The 19,702-nt window shown below is 42.6% G+C and overlaps 1 protein-coding gene across 4 annotated transcripts in view; it reads right to left on the bottom strand.

Annotated features, from left to right (window-relative positions):
• Positions 1-19,702, bottom strand: part of IRAK1 (interleukin 1 receptor associated kinase 1) — a 212,145-nt gene that overhangs the window by 1,414 nt on the left and 191,029 nt on the right. For 2 of the 4 annotated variants that reach the window (XR_015300637.1, XM_086940252.1), the window contains exon 13: positions 10,632-10,751. The exons of the other annotated variants lie outside the window; for them this stretch is intronic. Coding sequence is in view for 1 of the 2 variants with exons in the window: in XM_086940252.1 (XP_086796378.1) it covers positions 10,632-10,751 (120 nt within the window). In the remaining variant the exon portion in view is untranslated. The remainder of the gene's footprint in view (positions 1-10,631; positions 10,752-19,702) is intronic. 4 annotated transcript variants of the gene reach the window in all.

Genomic DNA, 19,702 nt, shown 5'->3' with positions numbered 1-19,702 from the left:
GGTTCCATGTTCCACACGAGGAGATAACGGCTGAGGTTTGCTGCCCTGAGAAGGCGACAAAGGATTACGTGTGGCTTACAGGTGAGCAGTGGTGGTTTCGGACCAGGGGAATAAGTTACTTTGGGGAGCTTTTAGCCAGAGTACCCTACATGTGCAGGATAACTGGAGGGTTTTTACATGGTACACTGGGCAGGGAGGAGAAGACTAGGTTTTGCAGATGTCCAAAACATTCCAAAACAGATAGATTCCTGAACTGTCTAATACAATCTAAGGGCAGCACAGAAGATGCACGTTTTAATAGAGGGAGGCAGGCGAGGCAGCTCTTATCCTCAGATCCACAGGGAGAGAGACAGACTGACCTGCAGAACGAGAGGCGAGACAGAAAGACTAGCAGACTCCGACACAGGGAACCAGAACCCAGGTATACTCACACAAACAGACAGATCGGCTGAAAGCGAGCCAGAGAGTCAACTCCAGAGAGGATAGTGAATGAGTGAGCAACACAATGACATCAAATGACTGAAATTGAAGATAACGTGTTTCTGATGATACTGGTCTTCATACACAGGGCTTGCAGCACGACCTTTGTTGTTTTTTGCAGGGCTTGAAAAATTCAAAAAATTGTACTAGTCCTGCAGGACTAGTACCTTAAAAAATGTCCTCGACCCAACTGCAACCTATTTGATCTCTGTCTCTGAAAGCGGAGCAAATGTGTCAAGATAAGATTTAAAGGCATCTTTTTGCTCATTAACTTTGTGAGCAATAAAAATGCCATTAAATCATGTTATCTTGTCACATTTGTTCCGTTTTCACAGACAGAGGACAAAAGTTGGTTTGTTTTCCTGCTCGCCAGAAAGGGCGAGTAGGACCTAAAAACAGCTCGACCTTGTTAAATTTAGCTCGACTATGCTGGCGGTCGAGTGGAATTTTCGAGCCCTGTTTTGGTGCTATGAGTGGTATCGCTCAACTGAATGGTGCTCCATTCAATGATCATGAGATGGTTAAAGGCTGAGATGGTCCTACTATGGGTCAGGTCTACGAACTGCAGTTTATGCAACAAATCGGGACAACCTTGACAGCAAGTGATGAAGAAGCATGCAGGGCGGAGAAATGCAGAGAGAAGCTTTAAAAAGAAGAAGAACGGCAGCAGTTCAATTTTAAGGAAATCCTCCAGCTAGCAATGAGAACTATAGCATTTTTCCATTTGTAATAAACATTTAGCCCTGACTTTGAAAGACTGAGGAGAAAGGTCCTATCCTCTGACGAGGCCTGGTCTCCGCTGCTGTTCCACGGCACAGCGGTAAACCGTATAGTAGACGTTTGATTTAGTGTCCAAACCAAAGTGGGGTTGTGAAGTGCAACAGAGCTGGCAAGTTTGTTTCCTTGAGTTCCTGAAGTTGTTAATTTATTGTGTTAGAGAGTACACCGGCACAGAGGACCTCTAGGTGAGGACATACAAGGTGCCATAATTTCATTAGTTGGCATCACACCTGTGCCAGTGTTGAATACTCAATAGCGCTTTTAGGTAGTGGGTGCTCCCAGGGTTCACACACAATTAGACAGGACCAAATTATTGCTGTAGCACGCGCCTATCCAGTGGTTTCACCCAGGGACCACCCAGTGTAAGATAAGTTTTCCAAAAGCTTGTGCCCATGGTAAGTATATAGAATCCTAGAGTAATTAAATCTCAAATTCTGGATTGGCGTTTTGGATACAGGAAGTAGAATACTATGTTATAGTATTTTCTTCTTTATTTAAATTCAAGTCAATACAAAGAAAGCCGTCACATGTTTCACCCAAAAGGCCAGTAGGCCAGGGCCCTTTTCAATGCTGATTAGAGAGTTGAGCATGAATACATCAACACAGTAATTAGACAGAGTGTGTCAAAGAATAAACATATGGACACATAAGGTCAAATGTCAGGTAGGAGCCTGGCAAGAATGGGGTGTTGTACAGGTAAGTTACAGGAAAATAGAGGTTGCAGTTACCATGAGGAGGAAGGAAAAGAAAAAGACAAGCGTGCCAAGAAGGAAAAAAGAAAGAAGAAAAGAAAGAAGGGTATAGGAAAACAGGGGTATAGGAATAATATCAGTGTGGTAACTGTGAGAATGAAAGATAGTCAGCAAGATTTACAAACTTGTCTTGTTCTCTTGCCTCTCCACTGACTTGAACAGTTTTCTTGCTTCACTATTCTCTGGAATGCTGACATTTGTTGAGAATTGCTCTCTGTACACGAGAGCCCTTGTCTTTTGAGTCTCCACCAGTATTTACATACTATAATTCTGTTACCCCGGACCCTTACAAATGTATATTTATAGTACTATTAATGCGATGAGATTGGAAAATTGAGTATTTTAATGTGTTTCTGTATATATTAATTTTAAAAAAACTGCTTTCTTCCCCCTGATACTCTTACTCCCATATCTATCTAATCTGCTATCCCTGATGCATGTGCTTTTAATCGTCTTCTGTTGTGTACTTAAACTGTACTCAAACTCACACTATACTATCCCTCATTCCCACACGCACCACACTGCTATTAATCCTATACCCCGGTTTTCCTACACCCTTCTTTCCTTTCTTCTTTCATTCTTGACACTCTGGCCTTTTTCTTTTCCTTCCTCCTCGTGGTAACTGCACCCTGAATTTTCCTGTAACTTAACTGTACAACCACCCATTCTTGCTGGGCCGTCACCTGACAGTTGACCTTATGCGACCATAGGTTTATTTAATTGGCACACTATCTCACTACTGTTCTTTTTGATGTACTTGCGCTCACCTCTCAAATAAGCCTATCCAGTCTACATTAAAAAAAAAACAATTAGAGAAGAGACCATAGATCAGGGAGACTTCTTTCCCTCATTTGGAGAAGTGAACTTAATACATTTCACACTGGATGAAATACCACATTGGAATTTTGGATATTTTACGTTAAAACACATAGAAAGAAAATGATTTTGCTCTTCTGTGGTGAATTCCTTAGATGCTACCTTTCTAACGCTCTTCGGGTAACTTGTACGATCTAATTTAAAGACTCATATTCTTAAATACTTTGACATACAGAGTATACGTTGGGATGGTGCACGTCACCTCGAGCACAGGGACCACTTCAGCCAGGAAGAGAGTTAGATCTAAGAGCAAATACTAAATATTTTCAACAAAATTGCTCACTTGGTAGCTTGAGAGGACTTCATTGTGATAAAGTGATTAAACTTAAACACATTGCGGGAGAGGTGGCGAGCAAAGTGACCAGCTGTTAGTGGGATTTCTGTTTTGGTGTTATAGGCATAGAATATATATTTTACATTATTCACCTAATCCTCGGGACATAATAATGAAAAAAAAACTAAAAAAATCCCCAAAAGAATTTGAAAGCAAATTTGCATCTCTTGGGGGAAGTCATGTAATGTAGATGCAGAGAAGGGCAGAGTAGACACAAAATCTCTTCTGTTACATAACAATGTCTAAATCTCCCTGAAGCGGGCTGGGTTTCCTGGCTCAGAAATAAAATATAACCAAGGGCAGAAATCTTTTCTGAAGACTAAAAGTGTAAAGGGCGCGCGACGCGGCGGACAAGATGGTCCACGATCCAGGCGGCGCTTTCTTTACTAAGGATCCGTTTCCAGCCAGCGTTTCTAAGCACAAACGGCGGATTACAGCGTTGGATATGCTCCCCTGCTGCTGGGCATGCTTTGCTACCTCTAACATGACTTTTTTCCTATAGAAAATGCGAAAAAGAGTTTGTCTCAAAAACGGCCACCATTTTGTTTTTTTTCTTCAATCGTTTTTTTTCTAAAACAATCTATTTTTCTTCATTTGCCTGAATTTGGCCTTCCTGCTTCTTTTATTTTCCATCCACTGTTGTGACTTCAGGACACTTTCTCTGACTAACTTATGGATGTTTCCTGGATATATTTTTTACCTCAGCATCATTCTTCAACGTGCGTCACCGACTTATGAGGTACTTCCCTTGATTCTCCTATTTGTGCTACCTTTCTTTTGCTGTTTGCTGAATCCTGATGCGCCTAATCCCTTTTTAGGGTCCTTTTTGCTTCACTATTGTGGCTTTTTGGGTCAATTCTTTGCTTATGCATACAGGTGGGCTGCCTTCTCTCTCCTCCTACAATGGTAATCTCCACATTCGCCATAATGGAGCAAGCGCACAACTCTAAAGCATCCACCACCGCCTCTGCTACTCGCAAGGACTCTGCCTCCTCTGGTAAGCGCCTCAAAAAAGATCCCCCTTCTCCCTCCAAGTCTCCACTTCCTGTTACTCTTGAAGATATCCTGGAGGAACTACGCCTCATTCGCCCCTTTATGGCGGACACCACTACCACTCTACAGAGATTGGACAATAAATGGTCCAACCTGGACAAGAGGGTATCGGATATTGAACAACACATTAGTGATGCTCAAGACGTTGTTGCCAAGGTTGCTAGCCTCACTTAGGAAGTTGAAATGCTCAAGAAATCCTCTGAGGATTTGGAGAACTGTAATAGGTGCAATAATCTGCGTATTTATGGTGTTCGGGATAATTCGGAGGGGTCGGACATCATCCATTCTTTGAAGTTACAAGTCTTACCTATCATTGGACTGTCTAAGCATCTGGATGTGAACATTCAAAGGGCGCATCGTCTTGGTCCCAAAAATTCTTCTACTTCTTCAAAGCCGAGGCATCATCGCTTATTTTCTTCTCTACTCTGATCTCATGACTATTCTTCATTCTGCCAAACAGCACAAGCAGCTACTATGGTCTGGTCACAAATTTTTTTTCACTCAGGATGTTATAAAGCTGACTGCTGCACTTCGCAAGGAGTTTTTGGACTTACGACCTACGCTTCGATCCATGAATGCTAGATATGGCCTTATTCGCCCTTTCTTTTTCAAGGTTACCTACATCGAAAGAACTTTTAGCTTTGATGACCCAGCAGACCTTCGCAAATTCATCCACACCCATAAAGAAGATTCCATGGAACACAACAGACCTTAATCTCTCAATGTCTTTGTTCATTGTTTTATACATTTCCGTCATGTTGTTCCTTATTGTAATATTGTTTTTGTTCTACCTTGTTTTTTAGGTCTCCTCTCCAAGTGTTTTGGTTCTTTCTTCACCTCAATGTGCTGTTCTGTTGTACATTTTATACATCCCAGTACGCTGCCTTCCCTTCACAAATGTTTGGTAAGTCTCCTTCATTTGTTTTAGATCTTAGTGTTTGGTCTCCCATTCAATTTGTTTTTTTCTCTCTTTCATTCCTGTATTCAATGTATTTGAGACCATGCATTTGACATTCTCTTTTACTGTGCGGTCGCCTTTTCTTGCTGCTCCCGCTCTCACTTTATTGTCCTTCACGTTTTCGTCCTGCATAGCTGAAGCCTTTTGGTTTTTTGCCATCCTTCTCTCTTCTCTTTTTCTCAGGGGAGTTTCGATCTCCCACTCCTCTTTTCATCCCTCTATTCTCTTTCCCTTTCTTTTTCTTTCTTCATGGCATTCTTTATGTACTTCTGCTTTCCTCTTTCTATTTTCCTTTGTTTTTCATATTCAGACTCTCCTTTATTCTCTTAATTATTTTTCCACAATCCATCTATTCTCGCTCTATATATTGTGGTAATGGTGTATTTTATTTCTTTAGGCTTATCTTGTTCCTTTCAGCTGTTTTTTCCTTCCTATTCTAAGCTATTTATCTTCTGTTGGTGTCTATCCCATCTCTCCTCATTTTTTTTCTGTCTTCATGTTTATCTTTCTTTTTTACTCTTAAATGAATGGTCTTCGTTTACTATCTTGGAATGTTAAAGGTCTTCGTAACCCGGTTAAAAAACAACAGGTTTTATCTCATTTAGCCAGACTGAAATGCCAAGTTGCTCTGTTGCAAGAAACTCACCTTTCCCAAAAAGATCTTTCCTCTCTACGTAAACAATGGGTGGGTGATGTATTCTGTTCGCCCTCAGTTAACAACAAGAATAGTGTTATTATTTTGTTTCACAAATCACTGTCAATTCAGTTAAAAAATGAGATTTCAGACTCGGTTGGCAGATGGTTGTATTTAGATGTTACAGTTAATAATTCAGATTTATCCTTTTGCAATGTTTATGGCCCCAATGGTATCGATCTCACTTTTTGTAATGATTTTTCCATGTTTCTCTCCTCCCACACTAGTGTTGATTTAATTGTTGGAGGTGACTAATCAGTTAATGGACCCTTTCCTGGATCGTAAATCTTAGACCAGATATATTCCTAATAAAATGCAAAAGTCCTTTTACAAAGCAATCTCCTCTAGAGGTTTAATTGACTCCTGGAGACTTTCTCACCCCAATACCCTGGAATTTTCCTTTTTCTCACCTGTCCATGCATCACATTCCCGGATTGATTATATCTTTCTCACTCAACACACTTTCCAATTCATGACAAATGTTGAAATTGGCTCCATTCTCATTTCAGATTATTCCCCTGTTATTCTAGATATTGATTTACCTTCACCTACTCCCAGCTCTCACCGTTGGCGTTTCAATAATTCTCTCCTTCTGGACCCTCAATTTGTTGATGAATTTACTCTTTTTATGGAAGATTTCTTTCATACTAATCTTAATTCAACTTCCAAATTCCATTTTGTCTGGGATGCTTTTAAAGCTTCAGCTAGAGGCTTTATCATTGACTTCATTTCGCGTAAAAAGAAGCAGGCCCTTTCCAAATCCTCTCTCATTCTTAAACAAATTAAAGAACTAGAACACATTTTTTATACATCCAACTCTCCTGAAGCTCTTTCTTCTCTCATTAAAGCTAAACTTCAATTTAATCAATTTTCTTGTGATTCGGCTTGTAATCCTCTTTTAAAATGTAATTCCAAGATTTATGGAGGGCATAACAAAGCTGGCAGATCTCTTGCAAAATACCTTAAAATTAAGAAACAAAAATCCAAAATAGCTGTTATAACTGATGCCCATGGGATTCGTCACTGCACAGATGATAAGATTCTTGACTGTTTAGTTCAGTATTATTTCTCTTTATATACACCTGAATCGACTCCATCTCCTTCTCAAATCGATTCCTTCTTTCTAAATATACCCAAATCCTCATGCGTCGACCTTAATTTCTCCTCTCTGGATGCCCCATTTTCGAAAAAAAGATTCTGCAAGCAATTACTCTCTTACCCAAAGATAAATCCCCCGGGCCTGACCGTTTTACCGTCCGCTTTTATTTCCATTTAAAAAATTGTCTAATACCACATTTATCCTCATTGATATCTTCTTTTCTTTCCGCGGGCGAATCTAAATGTTCTTTTACCCAAGCCATGTTATGCTTACTCCCTAAAAAAGACAAAGATCCCTCCCTTTGTAAGAATTATCGGCCCATCTGCTTAATCAATACGAACTGCAAAGGTTATGCCAAAATTTTTGCTTCCCGATTCAACATTTATCAGTCCGGTTTTGTTAAAGGCAGGTCTATTACGGATAATTCTAGAACTCTCCTTAACATTATTCACCTCGCCTCCAAAATGAAAACCCCTCTTGCCGCCATCACCCTTGATGCTGAGAAAGCTTTTGCTAGGGTAAATTGGGATTTCATGTTTGGGGACCTTCGCTGGAATGGTTTTAGTCCTCATATTATTAAACGTATCCAATTATTATACTCGGCCCCCTCTACTTCTATTTGGGTTAATGGTGCTCAGTCAACTTACTTTCCTTTACATAGAGGCACTAGACAAGGTTGTACTTTTTCTCCCCTTCTCTTTATTTTAGCATTAGAACCTTTCCTTGAAAAAATTTGGCGTTCCACATCTTATTCCGGTTTTGTTTATAAAACGTTAGATATCAAATACACAGCATATGCTGATGATATTTTACTTTATATCTCTAAACCTGCCACTTTTTTACCTGCACTTTTTTCTTTACTTACTGAATATTCCTCAGTCTCTGGATACAAGTTGAATATTGATAGTCTGAAGTCTTACCTCTTAACAAATACTGCCTTTCACATATGTTTCATGGTTCCGGTTTTGAATGGAACCCTACGAGCATTAAATGTTTGGGTGTCCTATATGCCACCTCTATCAAAGACACCATCAAAATTAATCATGAAGATATTCTTTCCAAGCTTTCTGCTCTCATAGAGCGATGGTCCCCTATATTCTTATCATGGTGGGGAAGATTGGCAACTATTAAAACGATGCTTCTCCCCATTATTAATGTTTATCTTTCTATGCTGCCTATTTCTCTCCCTGCCTATTTTTTCACACGTATCAATCGCATCCTTGCTCGTTTCCTTTGGAATAATCGTAAATCCAGGATATCCCCGTCTTGCCTTTAGCAACCAAAACATTTAGGCGGTGTAAATTTTCTCAACCTCGTTCGTTTTCATTCTTCCTTCACCTTAAAACAAATATGGCCATTCCTCACAGACTCGTCCTCTCCCCCTATCACTGCATGGAGTGCCCTAGAGCTAGCTCAGCTTTCGCCTTTCCTCGCTGCGACCCATTTATCACAATCCCCAAAACGGTTTCTTTCACCCACTTTTAAACTCTCCAGGGCGCTTTCCCTCTCATTGTTTCGCTCCTCTTTTTCTCAAGCGCATTTACACTCCCTTATCCCGTTCTGGTATAATCATTCTCTGAAGATTAATAACAAAGCCCTCTTCTGGAAAGAATGGATCGACAAAGGTATTATGTATGTAGATGAGCTCTTCATTAATGGTTCCTTACTGGTTTTCTCGACCATATGCTCCTTTCAATTATCCAATACATATTCTCCCCAGTTTCCTGATTTTAAAATAGCCCTGTCTACCCTCACCTCATACCACACTACCTTATCTGATACTGCCCCGCCTGACTCTACTCCATTAGATTTTACCACCCCACACAAAGCTGCTACCATTTATAGGATCCTCTCCCGTTCTACTCCTGATCGCCCTAAATCCGAACCTGAACTTGCATGGGAAAAGGATCTAGCACAGGATTTTTCCTTTCCTATTTGGGAGTCCATCTGGTCTAAAATTCACACCGTATCTCGTTCAGCTGGCACCACTCAGTTTCTCTATTTTTTTTATTAATCAACTTTTTTTTACTCCCTCCGACCTTTTTAAGTTCAAAGTCCTAGACTCCAGTCACTGTCGGTCATGCCCTCATCCTGATGGTACTCGGTTTCATATGTTTTTTTCATTGTCCCTTGGTCAAATCCCTTTGGCAACAAATATGGTGCAAGCTGAATGAGATTTTAAGCTCCAATCACACTTTTGATATTGTTCATATTTTTCTAGGTGGTTCCTCTCCTATTTGGAATGTTTCATATACTGTTTGTAAATTTATAGACTTGTTCATAGCCATTTCTTTACAGATTATTACTACGAACTGGAAAGATACCTCAAAGATCTCTTATACCGCATGGTGGAATTTATTATGTCATAATCACAGACTTGATGCTGCCCATGCTACGACTACCTCTCTTTTAATTAAAAGAGATTTGTTATGGTTACCTTTAACTGATTTTCTTTCCAGACATGTATCCTAATATGCCGCTTCTGTTCCTTTCAACTTCTTTTCTTTATATTCTATTTTCTGTTTGCATTTCCTCCACCTTTCTTTTCTGTCTTCTTCCTTTTTCTTTCCTCTATTTCTCTTTCTCTATTTCAAAAAGTTTTAAAAAACATTTTCCCTCCGTATATACATTAGGTTTCCCTTTTTGGGATTCTTTGTTTTATATTTCACATTCATATTGTATTATCCCATCTTTTCAATTTTTCTTATTGATTGTGTTTTTGTACTAATGTTTTACTTGGCATGTTTGATTCAATAAAGCTTTCTAAACTTAAAAAAAAGACTAAGAAAGTGTTAGTAGGTGGAAGGCACAGATCATATGATCCATCCAATGGAAACTGAGGAGCTCATGCAGGTTGGGGTGGTTACAATGCATTACCAGCCCAGACGCATGCCAGTGTAACAACCACATTACAGTGGGAACGATTCCATGTGGCTAAGTTTTTCCATTGTGGCTGCTATCAGTGAAAGACAGCCGGTGCAGGATGAACAATCCAGCACATGGCTGTGTTTTGCACACTAGGGAAACATGGAACAGAGTTTCAAGCTGCCCTTCAGCAGGCGCTCCAATACCTTTTAGGGGTCATTAAGGTCCCCTTGAAGATGGATCCAGTCAGACTGCACCCAGCCGTGTGGGGTCTTCACTGCCCTCTTCAGAGGCACAGCTGCAGGGTCTGCATACAATCACCTCGACATTGCAGACCCTGCAATGTTGTTAACATCTGTGCAGGCACAAGCTCATCCTGCCTTGGGAGGGATAAGAGACAAATAGATATAGAAATGTGTCTTTGAAGTCTGGAGAAGGCCTGGAGGTCCTGAAAGCCCCAATGCCCTGTCCCAAAGTGCCTTTTTTGCCTGTGTATCTGTATCTGCAACACAGTGCAAAGTCTTCCAGCAAAGTGTCCCCTATTTTGCACTAGACCACTCCCCCTCATGAGGGACCATACATTACAAAATGAATAGATGCAACATTTATGACTGTGCAGGTGTGCCTGTACCTAAAAAACTAATCAGTTTATAATGCAGTTAGCACTTTTTCACCAGTGGGTCCCAGATGTGCTGCAGTACAAACCTCCATGGGCAGAGGTAGTGCTGGACAAGTCATACCTGGATTTGATCCAGAGTTCAGGAGCTCCAGGCTGCTGATGTTTCCCTGCGCATACTCTGCCAGTAGCTGAACAAACCTCTCCTTGGCTGGATTTATGATGATCTCTCGTGGAGGGTCATCTACCCAAGAGAAGGAAATGTGGAGACTGATTAAAAGGATGGTTAAGAGTGGCAAAAAGAACAATGCACATGCCGCAGATGAGGTACATTTCAGGAGACGGGGTGTGGGAATTGTGGTATCTTATCATACCGAACCCCTCTAGCGACTGCCAGTTTCCTCGACAAAGTATTAGATTATCAGTACTGCTAAGCCCAAGCAAGAACAATAGCACACCGTGTAGAAGGAGAGCGAAGCATAACTATATCCAACAACAGGCAGAGGAAGGGTGACTGACCTGATGACACCGGCACCACCAATGGCCATGAGGGGAACCAGCCACCCAATTTATACTTCATAATTCTTCATCCTTTTTGAAAGTTGAACAACACCACCATGTCACACACAGCAATCTTTCGCTGGGCAAAACATCCTAGCACATCACTTGAAATGTGGGTACTTGACGTGTACCCCACTTTGGGGCTACATTTCCAATACCATTGGATATGGTGGTGGCATGGATGATGGAACTGCTGGCATAGACGTTTAAGGTCTTGCCTGAAAGATCGCTTGCGCTGTTACTTGTGAGACATTTTGTTAGTTTACAGTGGGCTTAGAGATTGCCCATTGCTTACAATTGGCTAGCGTCATCTGTTGCTTGCTTCTAGCTTTACGTGTGTAGACTTCACTTCCTCTTCTTCTGTTTGGCACTTGCCTAGATCATGGCCCCAAGTATTTGTGTTCTTCCACTGCTTGCATTTATGGGGGTAATTTTTTCTTTTTGTTGAAGCACTCCATGAGAGAGCATGTGTTCACAAGCGGTCTCTCTCTCTCTCTCACGTGATTCATTCCCCCCACCTGCTTTGAGTCTCTATCTCTTACCCATGTGCTTTTGTCCCCGTCCCAACTCACGCCCCTGAGCTGCTGTGATCTCCCCCTGTCGCTCTCTCACCTGTGAGCTGTTGTGACTTCCCCCTCTGTCGCTCTCTCACCCGTGAGCTGCTGTGACCTCCCCCTCTGTCGCTCTCTCACTCGTGAGCTGTTGTGACCTCCCCCTCTGTCGCTCTCTCACCTGTGCACTTTTGGCCCCCATTGGTGCTCATGTTGCACTCTGGGGCCCCTGTGCCTCTGTGCCCCCACACACAACAGGTTCTTTGGTTTGTGTTTCTGTGCCTCACTTTCTCCAGCTCTTCTCCGTGTTGCTCCCTTCACTGATCCAGTTACTGCCTTCCCCAACCCGCTAATAGAACCCATTAACTTTTTTTTTTTTTTTTTTTTTAAAGTGGACGCGCCGCTGGCCGGATGTCATTTTGTAGGCGGGCACATTATGTTTTTGGTCCTTTAAAAAAAAAAAAGATATATCTTTACTTTGTGCTGTACACCAAATGCTTTGGGGCTGTACAGCATGGAGAAAAGACATTGGAAGAGATAGTAGGTCTCCAAGGCAAAACCTATTGGTTTTGCCAGTGCTTCATCCTACAGAGGCTCCTCCAGTCATGGGGGCAGAAGCTGCCCGGGAAGAAAACTCCATCTGTAGCTATGTAGGCTAACTCTAAATACAACTGACGTCCTCTGCAGTGTGGTAGAGGTGTCTTCATCATTGTTGTATTGTCTATTTGCACAGCTATTTACACCTTTATATAACTTGGTACGGCTGAGTTAGACTTTGGCGTGAGTTTCCCTTCCACTTTTTGCTGATGTGCCTCAGATGTTTTTGCTGGTGTCCGCTGCTCAGGGCACTGCGCCACGGCCAATCTGTGCCGCAGTGCAAGTGCTCCCTATGTAAAGTGTAACTAAGATTGATATTCCTGATTGAGTCATTGGATTTACTGTCAGTCCCCAGTAAAGTGCCCCAGGAGTGCCAGGGCTTGTAAATGCCAATACTGTTAGTGGGCCTGCAGCGCTGGTTGCGCCACCCACAGAAGCAGCCTTTTAAAATGTGTCTAGGGTCTGCCATTGCAGAACCTGCGTGCAGTCTGGTACTGTCATGCTGGCTGGGCAAGTGCACACACTTGCTAGCATATTTTTATTACCTCTCTGTACCAATTGTTACTGATATTGTTCCCTCTTTGTATAGTGCCAAGTTGCCTTGAACATTAGTGCTAGGATGCCAGGTGCCTTCACTACCTCGGGCGCATCTATGCATCACCCTCCCTACCCTGGCTACTCCCTTTCATATCTACCATAGGATTCATGGCGCTCACGTATCCTTTCTTTCAGGCTCTTCTTTTTTCATATTTGTCACTGTATTTTTATTGGCGCTTTATGTAACCCCTGTGCTATTTTGTACCATATACCGTTGTACACAGTTTAAATTGTTACCATTACTATATTTTTATGTACTTGTTGTGTACCTCATATTGTTGTTGGGCTTACTCTGTAAAGCCCTCCGATACCTTCCTCTCAAGTTTGAGCTATACAAAACTCAAAAAAGATACCAGAAAACGACACAGCAGGACGCTTTTCCCCATTAAGAGCGCATCCCGTCCGACGTCACGGTGAGCGTGTGCGTCGGACGGCCGGGGGTCGTCCGATCTGCGCACGCGTCAAGTTTACCTGCAGCGCGGCGGAATATCCGCCGCAGTGAAGCGGATACATCAGGCTCTAACCCACACACTCTCCTGAATCTGTTTTTTGGGAACATCACCACCTGGTGGCGAGGACTGGGAGCAATCTGCAAAGCTTTGAAAATTCTGGCCATGGAGGCATGCATGTGCACACCTACACCATGGTATTGAGCCCACGTGATAGTAGCTACCCACATATAACTTTCAGTTGGAGTACACTAGAAGGATACATTACAAGTCATACAACAAAGGTCTGAAGCTATTTCTGGGGATGAGGAGAGTTAGCATATTGAAGACACTTCTGGCTAAGAGCCACAGGAGACCTAAAGTAACAGACATTTACTTAAGCCGAGTACTGCATACTCCTTACTCTTCGGAATAGCAAGACGGCAAGGCCTGTCTAATTGCTTCCAAGAAAGTCCTGCAATATCCAACCATACCTTGAGCAGTGCAGGGATGCCCATAACAAAGTCTGCACTGAATTATACAAAAAGGTGATGGGAGGAATTATTTACTCAATCTTAGCCACTGTAATTACATGGAGCTGTATCCCAGCCTATTGCTACTCTGCACACCATGTCACCACATTTTGGACCCAGACTCTACCTCCCTCCAATTGGAACAGTCCAGTCCGAATTGCCTTTCCGTTGTCCTCCTTGAATTGAAACACAAGCAACCTAAGACCAGATGTGCCCTGATTGGGGCTCTTCAGTGAGGTGTAGTTTGGTTGCAGTGGCACAGTGGGCACAGGATCCACATCTGGGCTTACCCATCCCACTTAGGGCATCGCACTGAAGTTTACAAAAAGTGTTTGGTGGAATGGTTGAATCAATCTCAGCAACCGGTAATTACTTGGGGCCACATCCCAGTACATTGTTATTGTACACACTATGCCAACTCAGTTTGGACCCAGTAATATGCAAATCTGTGGCAACCCTGCTCCAATAAGAACATTCCTGTCTGAACTGCCTGGGCAGGTCGTTCCTGAATTAGAAAGCAAACAGCCCAAGAACTGTTTTGCCCTGATTGGGGCTCTTCAGTCGGGTCAAAGAATGATGGGTTGGAATGCCCTCCCAAGCAATTACCAGTGATTAGACATATTGCAAGCATTTCTCCCATCAGCTTTTGTGTATTTGATGTCATGCCCTAATTGGCAAGGGTGTTCCTAGACAAGTACCATGCTCACTGTGCCACTGGAACCAAGCTACATCTGTGGACCCTCCAATAGATCTACCAAAGAAGGTTGTGGAAGGCCAAAGCCTAGATGAAGCCCATATCATTTGGTAGTCAGTGCAAGGCCTTAACTGCAGCGGCCTTCTGAAACCTTTCAAGGAGCTAGCTGAGCAGAAATGGGTCAAGGGTGAGTTGTGTGTATCCAATTTTTTTAGTGGCAGCCATGGGACGACAAGTTTAAGCCCAATGAACGCTGGATCCTTGTGCTTTTTGGACTTTTAGAATTCCTTTGCTATCTTGGCAGAGTTGAAAAGGATGTGGGCTGGATCAGATGACAAATCAAGACTTGCAGAGTTCGCATCAAAGATTCCATGGATATTTGAGCCTAGCCATCTAGAGGTTAGGCGCTGCGGCCCAAAGGGAGATGTGCTCAAGTTAAAAATAAGTACGTTAAGCCAGGCTTAACTTCTTGATGCTGTGATCGCAAATAAACAAACGCCTGTTGGATGTGTGGTGAAAGAATGAGTAATGCGTTGTCTTGGTCTTCAGATTTGAGTAAACTGATAACTTGAAAAGAAACCGGAAAAACAAATCAAATATATAAAGGTAGGAAACTACCTGGAGAGGAAAGGGTCACTTAAGTCACAACTGCAGCTCAGAGCTTGATAAAAGCATTGTTCACACAGGGGTCAGAAGAAACGCACATCCTCAATGGGAGGTCCATATCCTGAACATGACGTTCTCAAGTACAAGATGTCCAAAGCATTGCTATGGGATTTCGGCGGCCATTCCATTTTCCACAAAAGGCTGCGGCGGAGACTCATTTAATTTTCATATATTTTCTTTTGGTGAGAATACAGCTAGTGGCATTCCTACCACATCTTTAGGCCAGTGGTTCCCAACCTGTGGTCTGGAAACCCCTGGGCGTCCGCAACGCCTACTCAGGGGGTCCGCGACTACTTAAAAAAGTAAATATTATTAACAGATTAATAAAGTGTATATAGCCTAAGAAGCTAAATGTACAATTAAACATTTTAAAACATAATGTGAAGGAATTGGAAATTTGAAGCTAAAAATTACATTTGTATCCTCAGATTGATTCATGGGAGCAGTGCAGGTGCATCAAACAGAATATAGCATGGACGGTGAGTGGCCTTAATTGAATTTAGAAAAGCTCCAACCTTTCTAACAAAATGTAGATTATTTTTATTTATATTGTTTGTGAATTAAATAAAATGAGTCATTGTTTGTGGATTTGTTTGATGAATGATTTTTCAATATTTTTTGTGTTTTGTTTTGCGGTTCAAATCATCGACAATGCTTGGGCTGGGGTCCCCGCTTCGAGTAAGGATTTAGTGGGGGTCCCTGGCTTCCAGTAATGACTCAGTGGGGGTCCCTGGATTTCAATAACGACTCAGTGGGGGTCCCTGGATTCCAATAACGATTCAGTGGGGTCCCTTGCTTCCAGTAATGACTCGGGGGGGGGGGGGGGTCACCCTGGATTCCAATGATTCAGTGGGGTCCCTGGCTTCCAGTAATGACTCAGCGGGGGGTCCCCGGATTCCAATGATTCAGTGGGGTCCCTGGCTTCCAGTAATGACTCAGCGGGGGTTCCCCGGATTCCAATGATTCAGTGGGGTCCCTGGCTTCCAGGAATGAGTCAGCGGGGGTCCCCGGATTCTAATGATTCAGTGGGGTCCCTGGCTTCCAGGAATGAGTCAGCAGGGGGTCCCCGGATTCCAATGATTCAGTGGGGTCCCTGGCTTCCAGGAATGAGTCAGTGGGGGGGTCCCAGGATTCTAATAAGGATTCAATGGAGGTCCCCAGGTTCCAGTAATAATTAGGTGGGGGTCCCCAGAAGTCTGGGAACCACTGCTTTAACCTCTTGGCTGCTAGGCGTTTTCCCGCTGTGTGCTGGAAAATGCCATTTTAGTGGCACCATGACGAGCTCAGCTCGTCATCAGCATCGAAAGGGTTAAGCAATACGATAATGGACCTTCATTATCTGTGCTGAATAGCTAGCGTTGCCGATGGCTGAGTGGGATTGGTAATGAAGAGTTGAAATTTAGAATCAAATTTAGCTCCTTCACCATGCTAATAAAATTGTAATATTTGAGGTGGACAATTGTTGGAGTCAGACAGCACACGTCAGACCCTAACATAGTTTGAAGAGACTGATATTTCCCAGAATAAGGATTAATAGCACCACAAATAAGACAATTAGCGATTATTTTTATTTAGGAAATATTCTTGGTTGAAAATAACTTTCTCTAGAAGCACCAAAGCATTAATCAACAAACTAGTCAAATTAGCAAAACACCATAAAGAGAAAATGCATATATTGGTAATTCATTTTTTATTATCCACCCCATTTCATCCTCATGCTTAGCTGTCAAGTGCCTCAATTGGTCTTTGACAATTCTGGTTTGCGTGCTACAGACATTGCAATCTGGGATTTAAGGTTTTACTTGTACCACTATTAGGAGAGGTCTAAAAATCCCAGCTTCCCAAACACGGCTGGTCAAAAAAATAGAGACGGCTGAAGGAGTCATGCACAGCATGTAGCCTCTTACGGGAGTGCATGTGCCTCTATATGTTATCACAGTGCCTGGAAGCCTGAACAAAACAGACCACTTTAAATGTGGAATCCAACCTTGCGAATGAAAAGCTGTAAATTGCCCTTATTTCATTGACGTAAACACCATACTTTCTTAGCATTTTGGTACCTGCAGCCAACATTTACAAGGATAAAAATGCTGCAGATCCCACACTCCAAAGGAAAAGGACAGGAGCAGATCGGTCACTCTTGGACGCTGTGGAGAAGTATACACCTCCCTGAGAACTAAGTGCAGGCGATTCCTGTTATAATGGAAGGGCTTGGACCATGAGACTCGAGTAATTGGAAGGGATGCACAGATGGACACCAGCCACCAGAAAGCTTCACAAAGAATCTCTTATTCTTCTCTACTAACTTGTTTTTCTGTCAAAAACGTGGAAGTCTGCCTGTTCTTAACACCGATGTGCCTGGACTCTTCCCTGTTTCCTACAAATTCTTTATGAAAGATTGACATCTGCACGGTCAGCGCTCACTACAACGGGGAGCATGATTTGCCCCAACCCATCAGCTCTACCAGTTAACCAGAGACTGGATACAGACCTTACGGCACTATCTACCCACTCTTTAGGTGTGGACGTAAGCTATTGCACATTGAAGTGCATTTCAAAGTTCCTAAAAAAAGCTTGTGTCCCTAGAGTATGTTACCTTCTGAATACCAGAGGTGGCACTTTAGAACATTCCCCAAAACATTTCATAAAGCTTGATAGAATTTTATGTTTCGTTTCTATAATGGCAATACACTGTCACTGGCATTTCAGCCACTTTTGTTGACCTAGTCTTGGTACTAGGAACAAAAAATCCCATTAAGTGTAACAAATAGTTCTCAAAAGGACCTTGGCTTGGAAAAGGAGCATTGTAAAAGAGGATTACTGGCACGGTTTACGACATTGAAAGATCAGGCTGTGACATCAATTGCACTGTAAAAGACATTTGGAGATTAACATAATTTGTATTGTAAAAGACATACAGAGATCGACAGCCGAGAAGACTGTCATTGTGAAAGACATTCAGAGATCAGAATCGGAGTTTCACGCGCACTGTAAAAGAGCAGCAGCCGTAAAGGTTATTGACACTGTGATAGTCTTTCAGAGACCGTCAAGTGTGTAGATCATTTGCATCGTGGAAGACTTTCAGGGATCAGTATCTGAGAGAGGGGAGAGGTGTGGCGCTGCAGCCAGGACGACTGACGCTGGAATCTGGGGATCACGGTTCGATCCCCGGCTCCGGCGGCAGGTTAGCCCAGCACCATGTGACTCTGGGCAATAGCTTGCTTAATCTTCCCGACGGCCCCCAGCGCCTAGAGACCCTTACCGGTGATTGTAGCGCTTTACAAATGTGGATTATTATTATTATATTATTACTGGCGTTGCAAAAGACATTCCGAGATCAGTCTACGAGCAGATCGCGGCCACTGTAAAACAGGTTCAGGTCATTATCTCAGAAGAACAATGGAAACAAGAAAAATATTCCGATATTTGCAGTGGTCATTGACACAGCAGAAGATATTCTCAGAGGAGCATCTGAGAAATTCCCTGGCATTGTGAGGCATTCAGAGGTCACCGGTCTATGAATATCATTTGTATTGTACAAGACATTCAGAGATGAACAGCCAAGATGATCATGGAATTATGAAAGACATTCAGAGATGAACAGCCAAGATGATCATGGAACTATGAAAGACATTCAGAGATGAACATCAAAGACCAAACGTTCAGATTTCAGCAGCTGAGAAGATCCCCAGCCTTTTAAAACTGGTTCAAAGATTAGCATCTCAAAGGTCTCTGGGACTGTGAAAGATGGACAGGGCTTTTGTGGGTCAATGGTGGAAGTATACCAAGGTGGGACTGTAGGCAAGCCCCCGATCCACTATGGAGAAATGTCAACTTACTGATCTAGTCGAGAAAGCGGTCGTAGCATCTGCAGCAAAGAGGACCCATTAAAATCAATAAACGTGCAACTAAGGTGCCTATCACTACCAAAGAACAAACCCCAAAATCAGATAAAACATCAGCGCCAGACAGTCACTTGTCTCTTGTAGTTGAGTGCACACTTCGCTCCACTTGTCTATCCACTCTGAGATGATCAACTCGGATGATACCCCGATAGTATGAAACAGTTTGCCTATTCACCTAACCATACATCATCAGCAGCGATAGAAATCTGTGTTAACACCCTCACCGCTGAACCGGTGACATCATCTCAGCCATGTGTCACTGTGCCATAAAAGCTACATGCTCGATCAGTCTCGTTGCAGCCATGTATTAAATACTGATTCTTCATTTTCAGAGACATCAAATCACAAAGATGATTGCGACTGGTGTAATGCAACAACACATTGTGAGACACAATGAAGAAGAACATTAATGATGGTATTACGGACCACATGCGCAGTGATGGGTGTCAAGGTGGTGTTTCTGCACCCAAGCGACACAATGGGCTCTGTAGCACTTGCACTGCTTTCACTACCAACAAAATATGATGTAGTAAAAGCACACAATGCCGCTGGCTTGTCTGCGGGCAGATTCGAATGGAGGCCTGCATCAACTCAAAGTTCAAACTCACTGAATAAAATATGCAATCAGCCATTAAAGAAGAATGAGTTGATGGCAGAACAGAT

Source organism: Lissotriton vulgaris, chromosome 10, assembly GCF_964263255.1.
Source record: "Lissotriton vulgaris chromosome 10, aLisVul1.2, whole genome shotgun sequence".
Taxonomy (NCBI): domain Eukaryota; kingdom Metazoa; phylum Chordata; class Amphibia; order Caudata; family Salamandridae; genus Lissotriton; species Lissotriton vulgaris.
Note: the sequence above shows the minus strand (reverse complement) of the source record. Positions and strands in the feature narration are given on the sequence as shown.